Source organism: Mustela lutreola, chromosome 5 (assembly GCF_030435805.1).
Source record: "Mustela lutreola isolate mMusLut2 chromosome 5, mMusLut2.pri, whole genome shotgun sequence".
Lineage (NCBI taxonomy): Eukaryota > Metazoa > Chordata > Mammalia > Carnivora > Mustelidae > Mustela > Mustela lutreola.
In genome coordinates, this window is record NC_081294.1 from 101,297,565 (window position 1) to 101,316,446 (window position 18,882).

General features: G+C 41.2%; 1 protein-coding gene across 7 annotated transcripts in view; it reads left to right on the forward strand.

Annotated features, from left to right (window-relative positions):
• The window catches only part of ARHGEF28 (Rho guanine nucleotide exchange factor 28), a 321,385-nt gene that overhangs the window by 270,964 nt on the left and 31,539 nt on the right, over positions 1 to 18,882 (forward strand). For all 7 annotated transcript variants that reach the window (XR_009354003.1, XM_059175234.1, XM_059175237.1 and 4 more), the window contains 7 exons: positions 753 to 931; positions 1,976 to 2,067; positions 3,254 to 3,436; positions 8,499 to 8,630; positions 11,541 to 11,641; positions 14,649 to 14,687; positions 14,782 to 14,829. Coding sequence is in view for 6 of the 7 variants with exons in the window: in XM_059175234.1 (XP_059031217.1) it covers positions 753 to 931; positions 1,976 to 2,067; positions 3,254 to 3,436; positions 8,499 to 8,630; positions 11,541 to 11,641; positions 14,649 to 14,687; positions 14,782 to 14,829 (774 nt within the window). In the remaining variant the exon portion in view is untranslated. The remainder of the gene's footprint in view (positions 1 to 752; positions 932 to 1,975; positions 2,068 to 3,253; positions 3,437 to 8,498; positions 8,631 to 11,540; positions 11,642 to 14,648; positions 14,688 to 14,781; positions 14,830 to 18,882) is intronic.

Consider the following 18,882-nt stretch of genomic DNA (forward strand, 5'->3'; position numbering starts at 1 on the left):
CTCGAAAGAGCACAAAAATGCACATAGAAGAGGGGATTTTGTCACGGCTTGTACACCGAATATTAGCTTTCCTTCCTATTCTGCTCTGATGGAATTATGCTAAATCCATTTCTACAGACATTTTTAAAAGCCTACTCTATGCAAGGCAGTGTCCTAGGGGTACGAAGATGAACCCGACCCATTTCCCTCCCACCGAAGGCTTATGTGGTGGGTGGGAAGAAGAGGCACCTGCAGGCAGAGCCACAGAAGTTCAGTTGCTGTGCTCTGTCCTACGGTAGCAGAACACACTGCTTGTGCTCGGGGACTCTGAGTTCATGCCCCCTCCTCTCTTGTCATTCTCACAGTCCACCCAAAATACTGCTAAGTCCTGTGGACTCTTAGGTCTCCCACCCCTCTCAGTCTTCTTGTGATATTTGAGATGCTATTTTCTATGCTGTGCCCTTCTAGAAAAACCCCTGAACCCCAGATGATGGCATTTTGGGATTCTCCATGCTCTGATTGTTCTTTTTTCAAAAGTTGTCCTTTTAAGCCACTCATTCTTAAGGACAAACATTTTCCTGTATCCTTTTTCTCCATCGTCTCTTCACCATGCCCTTTCCATTGGCGAGCTTACCAACTTGTGCAGCACTTTTGAAAGGTTGCAGTGAAATGATTTGCCTGCTACTCTCGCTTTCTGTAGCTGATGCATTTGGTGAGAACCTTTGCTTTTGGTAGGATGCTGTTTTACCGGCACATCTTTCTCTTCTGTGCAGGACCAGAAGCCATCGGTTATTTCCCTTCAGAAGCTTATTGCTAGAGAAGTTGCAAATGAGGAAAGAGGCATGTTTCTCATCAGTGCCTCCTCTGCTGGTCCTGAGATGTACGAAATTCACACCAACTCCAAGGAGGAACGAAATAACTGGATGAGACGAATCCAACAGGCCGTAGAAAGGTAACCTTTTCTTCTGTCCACACTCAAGGGAATGGACTTGTTCAGTTGGGAAAGTATTCTAACCATGTTTCCTCTGCATGAATGCCTTGCCTCAGCCAGGGGGGTCTGCTCCCTCCCCACTCCCCCCACCTCTGATAGCCCCTCATCTGCAGCCTCGTTCTCTGCACCTCCCTGCATGTAAAGCCCTCCATCCCCCCACCCATGTGGCTCCTGCTCGTCTTTGGTGCAGCTCATGGCTTCCCTCCTTTGTGAAGACCTCTTCGGTTCCGATGGTCTCTTCCTTCCCTGAAATTCTTTACCATCTGCTCTCCAGAACATTGACTCCGTGCTTGTCACAAACCACCTTGTAGCTATTAGCTTTTTTTGTGTCTATGTGTTTATTAGATTGGAAGCTCCTCGAGGGCAGGGGCTGTGTCTTTTGTTTCTCTTTGTGGCGAGTTCTGAAGAATCATTCAATAAACATTTTTCGGTTGGTGGATCCATGTGTTCTAAGTCAATTTATGCCTCATTACTTGTGTTTTTGTAAGTTTTTATGAACAAGATGGGGTGAGGGTGATCTTTCTTTCTGGTAATTTGATTTGATTGATCTTGAATGATGTTTTATAAAATTCTCCCACCTCCACTGCTCCATACCCAACCTGTCAATCTACCCTCTGTCCCCTCCCAACTCCCTCTCCTCTGTCCCATTGAGAAGTACCCAAACATAGTAGAAAGTAAAATATGAATATTTTAGTTGGGCCTAATGCTAGTGTTGGTAGTATGGGGTGGAGGGTGTGGTACACGTTCATACGAATGTATGTTTGTGTATATCTGTTTGTTGGAATTTTTGAGTCACCCTGTACTTCTCACTTTGAGAGCTGTGTCATATTGTGCAAGCTTCTTTATATACTTAGGAAAACCAATTATCTTGGCTAGAGGGCATAACCTTTTCTGAATTTTTCCTTCTCTGAGTAGTGTTACTGCCAGATCCCCATTTATTACTAATGAACCTAAAGATACTTGGATTTGGTTTCAGTTGTCTGTCTTGACTATTGTCTCTTAAAGTTGCCCAGAGGAAGAAGGGGGAAGGACAAGTGAATCTGATGAAGAGAGGCGGAAAGCTGAAGCAAGAGTGGCCAAAATTCAGCAATGTCAAGGTACCGTGCAGACATGTCTGATCCCTGGCTGTGGCATTCTCCTTGGATGCTGGGAAAACCCAGGTGTCAAGAGTGGGAGATTGTGATTAAATGGTTAATCTAACTCTGTGTACCTGAGGCCTACCCACCACTCTTCAGAACAAGAAGTATTGGCACTAGGAGTGTTCAAATAAAATGGCTATCCCCCTTCCTCCTTAGTGATTTAAAATAGATGACAAATTTCCCAAAAAAAAAAAAAAAAAAAAAAAAAGGGCACATAATATGTATGCAACAAGAACTGTGGGCAGTATGGTGTAGCTGTGCATTGAAGTACTTGTCCAATGGTGTCATTTTAGGTCCCGGCCCTGTTGGGTCACGGTGATGTGACTTTGGACAGGGAACCCATCAACTCTGGTTGTCAGTTTCCAAGTCTGTGAATTAAGGAAATTAGATCAGCTCAGTGAGTCTCATCTCTGGGTGGACATCAGAATTACTTTGAGGGTTTTGTAAAAATTCTGATGCCTGGGCCCTTATGCTCAACCAATTCACTCCCTATCTATGGAAGGTGGTTGTGGATGTCAGTATTTAAAATTCTACCCTGGTGAAACTAAGGCAGACTGAGAACCCCTGGATTAGATGTTGGTTGACGTCCCTTTAAACCGTGAGAATCATGTGATATGTTGGAATCAGAGGAAAATGATGCATGCAAAGATGGTCAGAGAAATTGGATGTTTAGAAACAAAAACAGAAGCCAGTAGGTTTGGTTTTAACCAAGATGGGCTGAAGCCTGAGTAGCTTTGGGCTTCTGCATTGTTTTTCCTTGTGGGTATCAGTCATCATGAACAGTGTCACCTCAATTTTCATTCCTGGGCTTCGTGTTTAAGACTAATAGAAAATAGCCTGAACAAAGAATGGTTGTGCAAGTTTTTCTGGAATTAGGGGCATGGAAAAGGAAATGAACATCTGAGTACAGTAAATGTACAGAAAAGAGAATGGAAGATAGAGTTGTTAAGTCATTTGCTGGAGACTAGTCACTAAGTGGAACAGTTAGGATTTGAACCTGGTTCTGGCTCACCCAACAACTTGCGCTTGATTTGTGAGACCATACTGCTTTGCTGACAAGCAACATTTTTATCTTAGAGCTTGGATTTTCAGACAGTTGCTGTATTTATCTGATAACCTTCTATGGTAAATAACTGTTTCATAGAAATACTCAGTAACCAAGACCAACAAATTTGCACATGTTTGGAGGAGAAGCTGCATATCTATGCTGAACTTGGAGAATTGAGTGGATTGGAGGATGTCCATCTAGAGCCCCACCTCCTCATTAAACCTGACCCAGGAGAGCCTCCCCAGGCAGCCTCCTTACTAGCTGCAGCGCTGAAAGAGGGTAAGTTGCTTCCAAAACTATGGGGCTTAACAAGTTCAGAAAATGCCTGAGTACCTTCTGTGTGCCATGCACTATGGTTTTAATACTCAGGATATAGCAAAATAAGACAGGGTTCCAGTTGTGCTACAATTCATATTCTAAGAATTGCCAAATGAAAGGAAATAGATATGTCAGGTTGTGTCAAGCACTATGAAGACAAAAAATTGTCTCTCAGTAGATGAATGGATGAAGAGGAAGTAGTGTACCTCTACAGTGGAATCTCACTCAGCCATAAAAAGGAATGAGATCTGACCATTCACAGCAACATGGATGGACCTAGAGGCTATAATGCTAAGTGAAATAAAGCAGACAGAGAAAGACAAATAAATTCACTCATCTATGGAATTTAGGAAAAAACAAATTAAAAAAGAAAAATTAAAAAAAGATTCTTTTTTTAAATTAACATATAATGTATTATTTGCCCTAGGGCTACAGGTCTGTGACTCATCAGTCTTACACAATTCACAGCACTCACCATAGCACATACTCTCCCCAATGTCCATCACCCAGCCACCCCATCCCTGTCACCCCACTCCATTCCAGCAACCCTCAGTTTGTTTCCCAAGATTAAGAATCTCTTATGGTTTGTCTCTCTTTCTGGTTTTGTCTTGTTTCATTTTTCCCTTCCTTCCCCTATGATCCTCTGTCTTGTTTCTCAAATTCCTCCTGTCAATGAGATCATATGATAATTATCTTTCTCTGGTTGACTTATTTCACTTAGCATAATATCCTCTAATTCCATCCATGTTGTTGCAAATAGCAAGATTTTACTTTTTTGATGGCTGCATCATATTCCATTGTTTGTGTGTATGTGTATATATGTATATGTGTGTGTGTGTATATACACACACACATATCTTCTTTATATACTATATACACATCTTCTTTATCCATTCATCTGTTGATGGACATCTAGGCTCTTTCCGTGATTTGGCTATTGTGGACATTGCTGCTGTAAACATTTGGGTGCACGTGCCCCTTCAGGACACTACATTTGTATCTTTGGGGTAAATACCCAGTAGTGCGATTGCTGGATCATAGGGTAGCTCTATTTTGAACTTTTTGAGGAACCTCCATGCTGTTTTCCAGGGTGGCTGCACCATCTTCCATTCCCACCAACAGTGTAGGAGGGTTCTCCTCCAAAAAAAAAAAAGACTCTTAAGTACAGAGAGTAAGTTGGTGGTTGCCAGATGGCAGGTGGATGGGGCGATGGGTTGAAATAGGCGATGGGGATTAAGAGTACACTTAGCATGATGAGCACTGAGTAATTAGAACTGAATTACAGTACTATACACCTGAAACTAATGTAACTATATTAATTATACTTCAGTAAAAAAAACAATAAAGACAAAGACAGTTTTATTTGGAAAACTATAGAGGGCAATTGCTTTAATGAAGATTCTAATAAAATCTGAACCCTAGTTAAAAAAAAAGAAATGGGGGCACCTGGATGGATCAGTCAGTTAAAGATCTGACTCTTGATTTCAGCTCAGGTGGTGATCTCAGGGTCCTGAGATTGAGCCCCAAGTTGAGCTCCCTGCTCAGCAGGGAGCCTGCTTGAGATTCTCTCTCTCCTTCTCCCTCCATCCCTCCCCACCACGTGCCTGCGTGCATGCTCTCTTTCTCTCTTTCTGTCTGTAAAACAAAAAAATAAATCTTTAGAAAACAAAAATGAATGATAACAGGATAGGGAATAAAGAGAGGGATGGAGTGGGAAGGTTGTTTTTGAGTTAAGGTAACAAGGAAAGGCCTCTTCGATAAGGTGATGTGTAAGCAGACATGGGAAAGTGAAAAAGCCGAGTAGACATCTGGGGAAAGAATGTTTCAGACACAGAGAACAAAAGATGCAAAGGCTTGGAGGCAGGTGCATAGCAAGCCTGAGGAGTAGCAAGGAGGGACGACCATGCAGGTAGAGAGTGAAGGGAGGGGTGAGGGGTGACAGATGAGACAGAGCTAACTACCACTCACTTTACAGGACCCGACTGAGTTAAGTATGGAGCTTGGATTTCATTCTGAGAGACGCTATAGGAAGCATTATAGGGTTTGAGTAGCAGAGTGACGTCATGGGTGTTCTAAAAGGAGCCCTCTGACTCCTGTGTGGAGAATGGACTATATAAGGGGGCAAAGTGCAAATATGGGTAATACTCAAGTTTAGAGTACAACCATGGGAGTTGGTGGCTGAGGTAGGGTAAAGGAAATGAGGACGTCAAGGAGACATGAGGCTAAGGTATTGGAAGGACTAGGTTCACAAAAACGGCTATTTCTGAGAATTTAGATAGGACTAGCGTTGGGGGAAGGGAGAGAACTTGCACCGGCTGCTACACTGTTCAAGGAATCTGTAGATGAATGGCAAGGAGAGGTAGTGAGTGCTGTGATCTGATGGTACAAAATTAAAGGCAAAAAGGGGGTTGGCGGGATAATAGTTTGGCAGTGACAGTAGGGACAGTGAGTTTGAGAGAGAAAACAGCTACCACCTGGGAGAGTTGCAAGGAATGCAGACAAGGTTTGGAAGGTTCCAGACCATGAACTAAATGTATCCTACCACTTGTTTTTGTGACTATCATTTTGTTGCAACACAGCCCTCCACACTCATTTACCTATGATTTGTGGCTGCTTTCTTGCTACAGTGGTGAAGATGAGTAGCTGCGACAGAAACCGTGACCCACAGAGTCTAAAATGTTTGTGATCTGGTCCTTTGAAGACCCAAGTTTGCCAAGCTCTGGCTCAGAATCTCAGAACATCGGCTCTGGAGGAGAATTTAGAAATCATGGCATTCTGTCATCTTTATTTGATAGGGAAACCAGGATCTTAAGAAGGGCATAGAGGTTGTCTGAAGTGGGGTCTACTGGCAGAATCATTCATTCATCCATTCATTTTCAGTCATTCGTTGAGCATCTGCCCTGTGCTTTACTCTTGGTTCTAAGGAAAGAGTTAATACCTTTTATACTTTGTAGTGGGGTATGGGCTGCCGGTTATGGAATCAGTAAGTCACCCGGATAAAAGGCACAGCATAGGGAATATAGTCAATGGTACTGTATAACATTGTGTGGGAACAGATGGTAGCTACACGGGTGACTTACTGTGTGTGGTGAGCACAGTGTAAGGTGTTCAGCTTGGGGTATCACTACCTTGTATACCTGAAACTAATGTAACATTGTGTGTCAACTGCACTTAAGTGAAAAAAAAAAAGAGGGAAATAAAAACATAGTGGAGGAAGACAGACAATACACAAGGAAACAAAATAATTTCACAACAGTAACAAAATAAGATTGGGCTGAGGTGAAGGCTTTGCTTTAGTGAAGTCAGGGTAGACTTCTCCAGGGAGATGATTTTTTGAGATGAGAATTGAAGGATGAGAAGAAGGCCAGCTGACTGGGGATCAAGGGGAGGACCATTCCTGGGCAGGGAGAAAGTGAGTACAATGCCCTTGTCTGTGGAATGAGCTTGGTGTGTTCTAGGGGAAGAAGGAAGGCAGGGTGACAGCAGTCAGGGAAGCGTATGAGGGGAGGTCGTGTGGGTGGGCAGAGAAAGATCTCTGCAGACTCTGGTTAAAAAAAAATAGATATTTTATTTCCAAACTGATGGAAAGTTACTGGTGCTTTTTACCATGAGAGTGGCACCATTGTATGTCTTCAGAAGAGAGCCGGCTGCTGGCAGGAGAGCAGAGTGGAGGGAGACCAGTTTGCCTGGAGATGGTTGGTTGGCAGTTACACAAGCTGATGGGGGGTGTTGGGACTTTGGTCTAGACCCAGGAATGTTGGCAATGGATGTATAAGGAAGTGGACAGGTCCAAAGTATATTTTAGAAATACAGCTGGAAGTACTTTTGAATGGGTTGGTGAGAACCAGTGACCTTCTCATTGACCTTGATAATGACCTTGATAGAACTTAACATTGATCATGTGCTACTTGTATATAGTTAACAAATATGTTGTGTTTTCCTCCTGTAGTCTGCAGACTCCCCTAATTAGTTACCGATGTCCAGGGGCCCCAGGAATAGAGTAGGTACTCAAAGAGTATTTGCTAAATTCGAATATTGGACGCAATGTTTTAGAAATATTTGTAGAGCCCTCGAAACTATGCCATTTTGCATACTTGTTGAAAGCATTTAATTATAAATAAAAACATGATTTTCTGGGTGGGTTGTTTACCAGTCTTACCAGATCCTAAGAGTAGCCTTTGGTGCTTGTTTAAAATGCAAATTCCAGGGCACCTGGGTGGCTCAGTGGGTTAAAGCCTCTGCCTTCAGCTCAGGTCATGATCCTAGGGTCATGGGATCTGCCTTCAGCTCAGGTCATGATCCCAGGGTCCTGGGATTGAGCCCCGCATCGAGCCCTGCATCGAGCCCCACATCGAGCCCCATATCGGGCTCTCTGCTCTGCAGGGAACCTGCTTCCCTTCTTCTCTCTCTGCCTGCTTCTCTGCCTACTTGTGATCTCCGTCTGTCAAATAAATAAAATCTTAAGAAAAAAATAAATAAATAAAATGCAAATTCCTTGTCTTTTCCCTTGCAGAATGTGATCTAGTAGGTATAGGTAAGGATTGGGAATCTCTGTTTTTTAAGATACAGTTGAGGAAATTTTCTTTCAAAGAATAGCTCATCTTTTTGAATAGCACATTTTAAAATCTTAAATGAATTGAATTACAGAATGTTTTCCAGCAGACTAGTGTACTGAAAGTTAAAATTGAGATTTTTTTATACAGTGCATCTTTTTATTAATTTTCTATTATAAAATTATACGGGAAGTATTGGTCTAGATTGCAGGTTGGCAAATTTTTTTCTTGTAAAGAGCCAGATAGTAAATATTTCAGGCTTTACAGGCCACATGCAGTTTCTGGGACACATTCTTCTTTGTGCATGCATGGGTTCCTGTGTGTATATTTTAACAACTCTTTAAAATATAAAAGCCATTTTTAGTCCCTGGGCCATATAAAACCAGACACAGGCCAAAGAGAGTTTGCCAACCCTTGATCCAGATTAAACAGTGTATTTGGTTTTTTAATTTTGTGTTCTTTCTTCTTAGCTGAGAGCCTCCAAGTTGCAGTGAAGGCCACACAAGCAGGCGATGCCTGTCAGTCATCCGAGGAAGGTTCTGGAGAATCTTCCTTGACGGATACTCGGAGCACCCCCGAAGAGCCAGGATCATCTCCAGCTTGTAAGTGAAAGTTCAGGCTTCTGCGGTGAGCCTGAGCACAACCTCTGGAACATACAGTGGTCATATGAAATGAAGGCAATGACTCTGTCCCTATTTGGAGGAGACTTACTGTACTTTTTAAGTTAGAGAAAACCTGGGAATCAGTCTACTAGCCTAATTTATATATGATAATGACACTGCTGTTCCAAGGACAAGGATTTCAATAGTTGGTGGGTTATCCTGCTCTCTGACCTGGGCAAGCTTTGTTACCTTCTCCAAACCCCACCCTGCCTCAGTTTTGGTAAGACTTATGGAGGACAGTTTGGAATATGGTTGTGAAATAACTTTTAAACTTTGGGTTTTTTGGAAAATGACTCCCTGCTGTTCACGAAAGAACAAGTCCTCTGACTTTATCTCAGAGGCATCAACTGAGCAAACATAACCCAGAAAGCTAGACTCCAGCACATTCCCGCAGACACATGGTTTGGTGGCATGGTGAAAGGCAGAAGTGCCAAAAAATCCTTGATCTTTGTCACCGTACGCTTCAGTTCAGGTCAGAATTCATTTATTGAAGGCCCTGTTTCAAAATATTTTAAATATGGAAAAGTGTCATGTCGAGAATTAGGTGATTTCTTGGAACCTAATGATGTTGTTAAACGTATGAGCTGAAGATTTCATTCCCTACAGTCTTCTGAGATAAAAGCACAAAGAGCATATTTTTCATTGTATTTGGGTGATAAAAACCTTATTTCCACCAGGCCTCATTATGCACAAGACAAAATGTCTTTCGTAGCTAGAGATGAGAGGATTAAATTATCTCTGAATTTCTTTAACAACATCCCTTGGTTAATTAGGATCCATGGAAGCAGTACAGTTTTAAAACTCTGGACTTTTTTTGAGATCGACACTAATAATTATTTTGTCCTCTCAAATTTTGCTTGATCCAGCCCTGCGTTTCTATTTTCAGAAAGTGCACATATGTTTTTCATTTTGACACAGCCCAAATTCATCAGGGGAGTTGTACTGCCCTGGGTGATTTCCTTTTAAAAGAAGAAACTCATTATGCCACCGAGGAAGTTCCATCTAAAAATACATGGGGGGATCGGCTGCTCTCAGCCTCACCCCGGGGACAGCTGAGGAGGCTCCACACGGCCCCTACAGCTGCTCAGAGCACCTGGCTGCCTCTTCCCTCCCTCAAGACCAGGCGGTGAAGTTTCTCCCAGTCTGTACCCACATCTCCCATGACTGGGGAGAGGGCCCAGGGACACCCATGACATCTGTGAAAACTGTTGAGAGGCTGTTTACAGTGCCCTGGTACCAGGATTCACGTACGGAAGGGACAAGGGCATGTTTCTAGGGTCCCGTACCCCCGAAGACCTCTTTGTTTCCGGGCTGGATTGGAGCCTGGTGCTATAAGAGTTGGATTCTCTTTATAAGGTTGATGGAGGCAAAAGACGATTCCCAAATGAGGGCCTTTCACTGACTGGGTCAGTTCTTTGTTGGACTTTAAGGACTGAGTCCTTCTAAGTCAAGCCCATGCCAATCTAAAGTCATAGACCAAGCAAGGCCTTCTATTTTCATCCTCAATATACCTAATCAGATGGTGAATATAATCTACCCCTTCCTAAATTCTGGAGATCTGAAACTGAATAAGGAACAGAGGGACCTGATCTCACCATCAACTTCTTTGCCCATTTGATGGTCCTCATTGCCACGCAGTGGGAGGAGGGAGAGCGAGATAATGGGTAACTCTTTGGTAAAGTCTTGGATATCTCTCTTAAGAAGTAAGTATAATGCCCAGGAGTGGAACCATTTTTTGAGTGACAGATTAATTTCTATAAAATGTCCCCCACTATAAGTGAAAAGCATTGACCAGCTTGAGCAAAACGAATTTAATTTTTAGCTGATAGAATTCGAAGCAGTTTCTACTTAAACAAAAAATTCTTTTTAATAGAAGTGGCTTTTGGAGTCCTAGAGGACTTTCATTTAGAGAAGGAGAAAAAGTATTTCTCCCATCAATAGTAAAGTTTCAAGATGGAACCATGTGTCCCAGTGAATATTTCACCAGGGCCCCGTCTGGACATGGTTCCAGTGTAAGTCTGTGTGTGGAAATGCTTTGGAAAGTCTAGTTTAAATCAGCCTAAGGTGAGCATAGTGTAAGTTTTAATGGAATTCCCATGGGCAAAGAAAATCCCACCAGCAGAGATTTAATGGGCAGAGTGAAATCTGTGTTTCTTAAAAATATTTCTGGATTTAGAAATATTTCTCTGTTTCATACATTAAATATACAGTATTTCAGTTGTTGTGAATGTAGCATATAAGCAGTATTATGAGAAAAAAACGCTTGGAAATTGTTTTTAAAAAGTTACTTCGAGACAGGGACAGGTTCCTATTTGTACGACTGTTGAGCTCATGAAGTATTAGCCAACCTGACCCTACTTAGAAAGATATCTCATTCCCTGTGTCGATTCCTCCTTCTAAACCTTGTTCCTGGTCTGCTGCTCTGACACTAGCCACCAAGGAGCCTATCAGCCCAGCTGTCTGCTTAGACCTGGGTCAGCCAGCCCTTGCTTTTGCTGTACAGTGCCTGTTTCCAGTTTCCTCCTCCCCAGTGGCTTTTGCCTGGTAAGCAAAAGTGAAATGTAGAATCCTCCTCTCCATATTGCCACCTCTCTGCAAGAAAGAAAATGTAAAAGATGGGTGATAATTGAGGCCATTTGTCAGTTTGGTATCTCTTAGCATGTAAGCTCCCCGAGGGCAGGGACACTGTGCTTTTGCACTGTTTTGGCCCCTTGTATGAGAGTATGTACTATGTGTGATTTTTGTGTTTCTTACTTTGAAATACGTGTCAGCTGTGTACACAAGAACCCTGTGCACTGGCCACTGTTTGATGATGTCCTTTCTGTTTCTGTCTCACTGGTGTGCCTCCAGCACTAGTCACAGAAGGGACAGGAGGAAGAGGCTGTTGGGATGTGGATCCTGGCACCCAGGGTTTGGGAACCGACTTGGCAGTCTCTGATGCAGGGGAGAAGGTATTGTGAACTGATTTGTTAGTAAATGGCACCAGTTACTTTGTGTAGTAACGTAACCTCAGGTCCTGGGCTGTCGGTGGCAGTGAGTGGTATGCCAGTGTTTTTCCTCAATTGTTCTCAACTTCCCGACTCTTTATTTTACCTTTCTGACTTAAATTTCCTCAAAATGTTCTTGCTCTGCCTCTATCATGTAGGTGTAAACAAAGAAACGATTTCAACATTATTAAAAGGATTTAAAACTCGAATGTTTGTGTGTCTGCGCACTCTTACTTCTGGTCTCCCTTCTGCTTTTCTCCCTGCTAAGCTCTAGCTTGTCACTCGCCACTTAGTGGCCCTTGGCCGGGAGGCGGTCCTGGCAGCCGGCAGTGTCCTTAAGGCAGCCAGGTGGTGCTAAGTGGCGGAAATAATGTGGACTTGGACTCCTGTTGCTGCTTTCACTTTCTTTTACCTTCCTGTCTTTTCAGATTGTTTTCCCCTCTCTACCCACGTGGTCACCTACTTTTTTGTGAGACTTTTTAGTCAACCTGACCACATTTTGCTTGGGGGCAAAGTAGTTCCAAATGCCTTTGGGAGGGGGTAGGGGGGACATAGTTTACACATAGGTTGTGATGCTCATTGAAAAACTAAATGCAGGGAACTTCCTCTTCACTTCAAATGAATCTGGGATGTCAGAAATTGGGAATAAGAGTAGGATTCTGGGAGGTGGCTAGTTGGCCTCCCCAGGGTGGGCTGGGGCTCAAAAGTTTCAGTTTTTATCTAAAATCACGTTAGACTCATTACCAGATACCAGTATGTGCTAATGTGGAAAAATGACATATGTCATATATTTATGTAATAATTTATATGTTATGTATTTTTGCATTTATTATATATGACTGAGACACCACTCCAAAGATTTTTTAAAATCCACAGGAGATATGACTGTGACTTAGTATTTTTTTTTTAAAGTCATAAGCCAAAATAAAAACAGGAATGCAATATTTTATTCTGCTTACTCTGACTGTAAGCTTTCTGACTTATTTCTTCTTAAAACATTCCAACTTTTTTCCTCCTTTTCAGTGTGGATTTCACTTTTCATTCTGTTGCTTCCAACTGCCTTTGTCCTAGAGGAAGGGAGAGAGAGAAGGAGGGCTGGTTAGTTAGTAATAGTTTTTTCTTGAATGGAAATCGTGGTGGCTCCCACCCCTAAGGTCTTTTTTCCTTCTATGGTTCAGTCACAGGTAAGTGAAATGAGGTGTGTAGGTCCCCCTCATTTGGGGAGTGAACCATGGGGTGAACCTTTCTGGAAGAATTTTAATAAGGCATTTGAGAACATGAATTGACAAAAAGAACAGGATCGCCTGAAATCAAATGTTTAAAAAAAAAAGTGTGATGGATATTTTATAGTTAGCTTCTTTTATCAGGTAAGGTTTAAAAAATATATTTTTCTGAAAGAATTTTAAAAAGTGTCAATCACCAGCTGCGGTTATGCGCACACACACCACAAGGTGGCAGACCAGCTCCATGAAAAATAGGACCTTAAACATCTCTGGTATCAAACTTCGCTGTTCCTGGAAATAAGTAACCACATGTAACGTAATTCAGCTCATTTCTATGTTTCTAATTTGTATAGAGTATAAAAATTCTATAGCATATGATTTCCTTATTACAAAGGTAATGACTGTGAAGCAGGGACCAAACCACAAGAGCAGAGAGAACTCTAGAACTCACTAGAGAATGGGGGTTCTTAGCCCAGTATCGTGGGGGGTGGGGAAGGGGGGGTGGTTCCAGGCACAGGCCTAATGACTCTAAACTTCATGTTCTATTCCATCCTTTGTCCTTCCTATCTTAGAGGTTCTGGTCAGTAAAGAAATCTTTTATGGGCAATATGGGGAAGAGTGTGGGGGAGGGACAGGAAGAAGGGATCTGGCTATCTCCTCAAAGCTTCACCAGCCTGAACTGATTGAATTTACAAGTCCAGAGTTACCCAAGAACATTACCACAGCTGACCGTTTCTTATGGCTTCAGTGTAAAGTTGCTCAGATAAGAGCAAGCAATGTACAGGGGACAGTAGGTTCTAGGAAGGCAGGGAATTTGATGATCTCCCATAGCACAAGGAGTGGAGTATACAACAGATGCATGATATTTATTTAGGGAATGGAGTGTGAATGTCCTTACATGCTGGACATCACTGTTACATTTGTAGATAACAGCACTGAATCATGTAAGAAGCCCTACTACTCAATGGGCTTATGTCCTAGTGAAAGAAGACAGGCAATAAATGAATAGACAAATGTTCAGTTCAATCCTGGAAACCAGAAATCCTCACTATCCACATGTGTCTCTACTGTGTGCATTAGGGAGACAAAGAATGAAACATAGACCCCCATCCCCCAGGAGCAGGTGGTCTCCAGCCCCACTCATGGCCTCTGCTGATAGTGCTTTTCCTAAGGCGATCACAGATGTTTCCACTGAGTTCAGAGTAGGATCTCGAGCAGGCCAGCGAGGTGCTGACCCTTGGGCCACCTCTGGGTCTGGGTTTCCTCTCCCAACCACTGGCTGCTTTGGCTTCGTGAATCTTCAGCATGGAGACAGGGAGCTAGAACTCAGACAGGATGTCCTCCAGCTTCTAAATCTGGCCTCAGGATGCAGGGGGGCAGCCTGGCCCGAAGGCCAACTTCAGTCTGGGCACGGAGAGCTCAGCTGACCATGTGGTTTCCATAAGTTAAATATTGTTCCTTACTGAGAGAGTGCAGAGCTTCCTTACTGTCATCCCTTGTTGTTATTTTAAAGGGATGTTTAGGTGAAAAGTTGCCCTGCATCTCAAATCCAGAGTTTGCACAGATGGGGCTCTCATCAAGGGGTTGTTTAATTCTGTAGGCTTTGATTTCTGGCCAGAAGAGGGTCACTATAGAAGAGTTTAGGGGGAGTGAAGTGATTTACCTGAGGTCAGAGATTTTTGGAACACTAAGTGCAGCTTTTCAAAAGTAGAGCGATTATTCATTTTCTTATTTTTTACGTATTTTAGGTGGAATATAGAAGTTTCCCAGTTTCTTCACAGTCAGAGGTGAGCTCTACACACTTGAAATTGTCATCCTCTCTTTAGTTTCAGATAATGAGTGCTTTTTCAAGAATTTGACACTTATGATCTTATCTTTCAGATTATACAAGCGATACAGAACTTAACCCGTCTCCTCTATAGCCTTCAGGTAACTGTGCTCCTCTGATCTTTGACCTTGGGAACGTTTCTCTTAATGCAATGCATTTTACTAGATGATTCCCAGACATTAAAAATTAGAACGTCTGAGAGGTGGCGAATGATCTTAAAAGAATGCCAATTCCCAAAGTGCAGCTCTACTAGTTGCTTGGAATTTTACCTGGTTTTGTAATCATGAGGCAAGACTCCTGCTTTTTAGACCGTTCTTCTCTGAAACCATAAAACAGTTCATATCTTTAAAAAATATGGATGACTGTGATCTGGCTTGAAGTTTACGGTGAAACTCTTAGGTGAGTGTAGCCTGGCTTCACATTTTCTGGTGAAAACTTAAATTCGCACCTAAACTTTTTTCATTTTCTCCTGTGGACTGGGGCCTTTAGAACAGTTAAATAATTCAGGAGTTCCTTCATTCTTTTGTTTGTTCATCCCCCTGACATTTATTGGGCATTCTCTCTGTGCTGGGCACTGTGCTAAGGGCTGGGCACACAAAGGCTGATGGGGCACATTGGGTGGCTCACTGTCTCTCACAGAGAGACAGACATAAAAACTGTGCTTGCGTTTAGGATTACAGGGATGATCCCTTAGTTCATGCACAAGAGAGGCCAGATCCAAGCGTTCACTATACGGATTAAAAGCATTTTAATGAGACAAAAGCAATGCTAATGTTAAGTATAAATTGGTAGAAAAATTTGAGGATATAAGTAAATAAAATGGCTTGTGATTCTACAGAGAGAATTACTACCGTGATGTTGGTATATACCCCTCCAGTTTTTTTCCCTAAGATTTTATTTGTTTATTTATTTTAGAGAGAGCTTGAGTGGGGGGAAGGGCAAAAGGAGAGGGGGAGAGAAATTCTCAGGCAGGTTCCATGTCAAGTGCAGAGCCAGACATGGGACTTGATCTCATGACCTGAGATCAGGACCTGAGCTGAAATCAAGAGTTGGATGCCTAACTTCCTGAGCCACCCAGGTGCTCCTCCCTCCAGTTTTTTAGAATCATTTTCTATATACTCTACTTTAACATGTACCTTTCTATTCATTCAGCTATTACTCTGTAGCACAATTTTTGGTGGCTGTGTAATATTCAAGTCTATGGCATATATCCAGTTCTTTGTAGCTACAATTCTGTATTAATTAGGTCTGTTAGATATTCTTGCACACTAAGCTCTTTGAACACAGCTGAGTGTTTCCTTAGGATAAATGGCTAGAATTATTTTTTTAGGCTTTTTAATAGATACTACCCCAAATAATCAAACCCATCAATATCCCTCTCCTCCTCAATTTGAAAATAGATCAAGGTATCTGATTACCTTATTTTTCATTTCTTTGGTTGCTATCGGAACTAAACTCCTCCCCCCTGCCCCTGGTTTATTAGCCATTCCTACTTCGTACCTTAGACCTGTTGAATATTAAAAGAAAATTAAAAGTAAGTCTGACTTTAAGTTTTCACCAGAAAACAATGTAAAGTCATGCTGCATTTGATGTTTTCTTATTTATGCTTTGAATCAAGATTCTTTCTTTTATTGGCCATCTGCCTATTGCTCTAGTACCCTATCTTAGTAATTAAAGTTTTAGGTTATATTTGAATATATGACAGTGATAGTCTCTTACTATTTTTCTATGCGTTCCTATATATTCTTTCCTAAGAGATTTGAATCACTCTGACAAGTTTTGTATCCTCATACCAGGGCTGATAAATTAAAATTTCCTATTTATGAACAAAATTGGAGAAAATTGTCACTTTTGAAGTAAATAGTCTCCTTGTTGGAGAACATGCTGTTTGTTATCTCTTACTTTAGATTAGAAGATGTTTGTGTTTAGCAGTTCTATTCTTTGGACTGTTTCAGATAGAATGTTAAAATTTGAAAGTAGTATGGCTATTCTTCAATGGTGACATCAATTTGATTTTCTTGGCTTTTACTTTGTCTTACTTCTAGAAATGTTGTAAGTAAGTGGGACAATAGCAGGCTTCCTTGTCTCGTGCAAGATCTAATGGGAATCCTTTGGTGTCTGACATTAAGCATGTTGGTCTGGGGTAGATCTTAGAGCTGATTTATCATAGAAAACAAACATTTCTTCTTTTACATTTTAACTGAGAAATGGCTATAGTTTGAGCATAGTTCACTAATTTTTGGGAGATGAAAACATTGAGTATCTAAGCTTGTGTTGCCTGATAAAAACATTCACAGGTCATCTCTCTTCTTTTCAGTGTGGCATGCCATGCTTTGTGGATTCAGGGTTTGGGAATGCTTACCGAAATGACCTAATTTTTGCACAATATTAAATTGAAGGGAGATAGCAAATTCTACAGTGGATTCTCTTAACCACGACTTTTGAGCGGGTCTGAGGATGTGGGTTCTGGAAGATGTCTGTTCGTGGGGCATTCATCTCTTTTGAAGCTGAATCTTTTAAGCATGATTAAAGTTTTTACATATGCATTTTCAAATGAGATGCAAATGAAATTTGATCCCAATATTAGGAGAGCAGAGTTAGAGATGGAGGGGAGGTGGAAAGGAGAAGACAAAAGTTGAGAGAGCAAACTGGGAATTTTCCTAAATTTGAAAAGCAAGTGCTAGTGTCTTTCCTAGATCTAAGTATCAAGTGTAAATGTGAAAATGAATATCCAGTCTTCAGGGTCACCTCCATGTGAGAGAGGAGAGAGTGGTCTCATCTCACATGTTGGGTAGACATGAAGAAAGTTTCCTGGTGGCACTTACTTAGCGTACTGTGAACTTTTCATGAGTGTAGTCTTCTCCCATGGTAGTTTCAATATACAAAATGCTGGATTTTTGTTTGCTGTATTGATGCCCTTGAAATTTATTAGAATTAATAAATGTGCATTCTATAGTTTGCTCTAGCCAAGTCAGCAGAGCCCTGAATGGTTATTTACATGCTAATTATTTTGTATTTAAATATAATTAGTACCTATTTTCAATGATAATCATTGTTCTCCTTTTAATAATTTCTAAAAGACTTTAATTAAATATTCATGTGAGTTTTGGAATTTTTAAAGTAAGTTTTCAATTGTAAAAACGTGAATTTTATTTCAAAAGGCTACAGCAAATTCATTTTTGAATCTTATTCTAGGACAAGTACTAATTTAAAATTTCTTTGCATTCTTTAATCTTCAAAAGTATGGGGGAACTCTTGATCTAACAAAGAACTACTAGTCAAATCCCTGTATTCCCAGCATCTGTTACATGGACAGTTTTAAAAATTCTTAGGAAAGAAAAATGTGAATTTATCCCTGGGAGAGTAATAATTTTTCATAGCAAGTCAAAACACACATACATACCCAGTATGTGGCCATTTTCAATTTGTCCCTTTTGTGTTTCTTTGTGCTTTAAACAGGAACTTACAAAATTAAAAGCTTCCAAGGGCATTCACAGAGATTTTTTTCCTTTCTTTTTGGTTTTGTGGAATCCTTCCAAATCTTGGCAATTATTTCCTGTGATGCTGCCAAACTTTTCATAGGCAGATACCGTAACTCCAAATGGTTTTTTAATCTGGTTGGTAATGTCCTCTGGGCTTTAGAGTATCTATGTTCCCTTAATCATTCCAGCCTCCTGTTAGCAATCTATTAAACAAATGAATTTCAGCTTAGGACTTTATGTATGACCTTCCTGCAATAATACGAAGAAATAACAGTAACGAGATAGCTTTACCACTTACGTATCTCCTCAATATGAAATTAACGGCTGTCCTTGGGCATTACATTATAAAAAGATTATTTACCAAAAGTTTCCAAGTGGTTGACTTTTATTTTTATGTTTTCATGTATGTAATATAGCTTAAGTAATTTTTGGTTTGGGACTCAAATAAAGGATACTATCAGGCTTATATAGAATCTTAAGTTCTCATGAATTATTGAGTGGAGAGACCTCAGAGAATGAGACATAGACCAGGAATGCAGTCTTGTGAATTTATGTACTGAATTCTTACTCAAAAGGCTTGCTTAAATATTACCAACAACCAGCAACAAAACACATTTCCGAAAGAGGGGATGACTGTTGCTTTTGTGCCTTTTTTCTTTTTTTTTTGTTGGT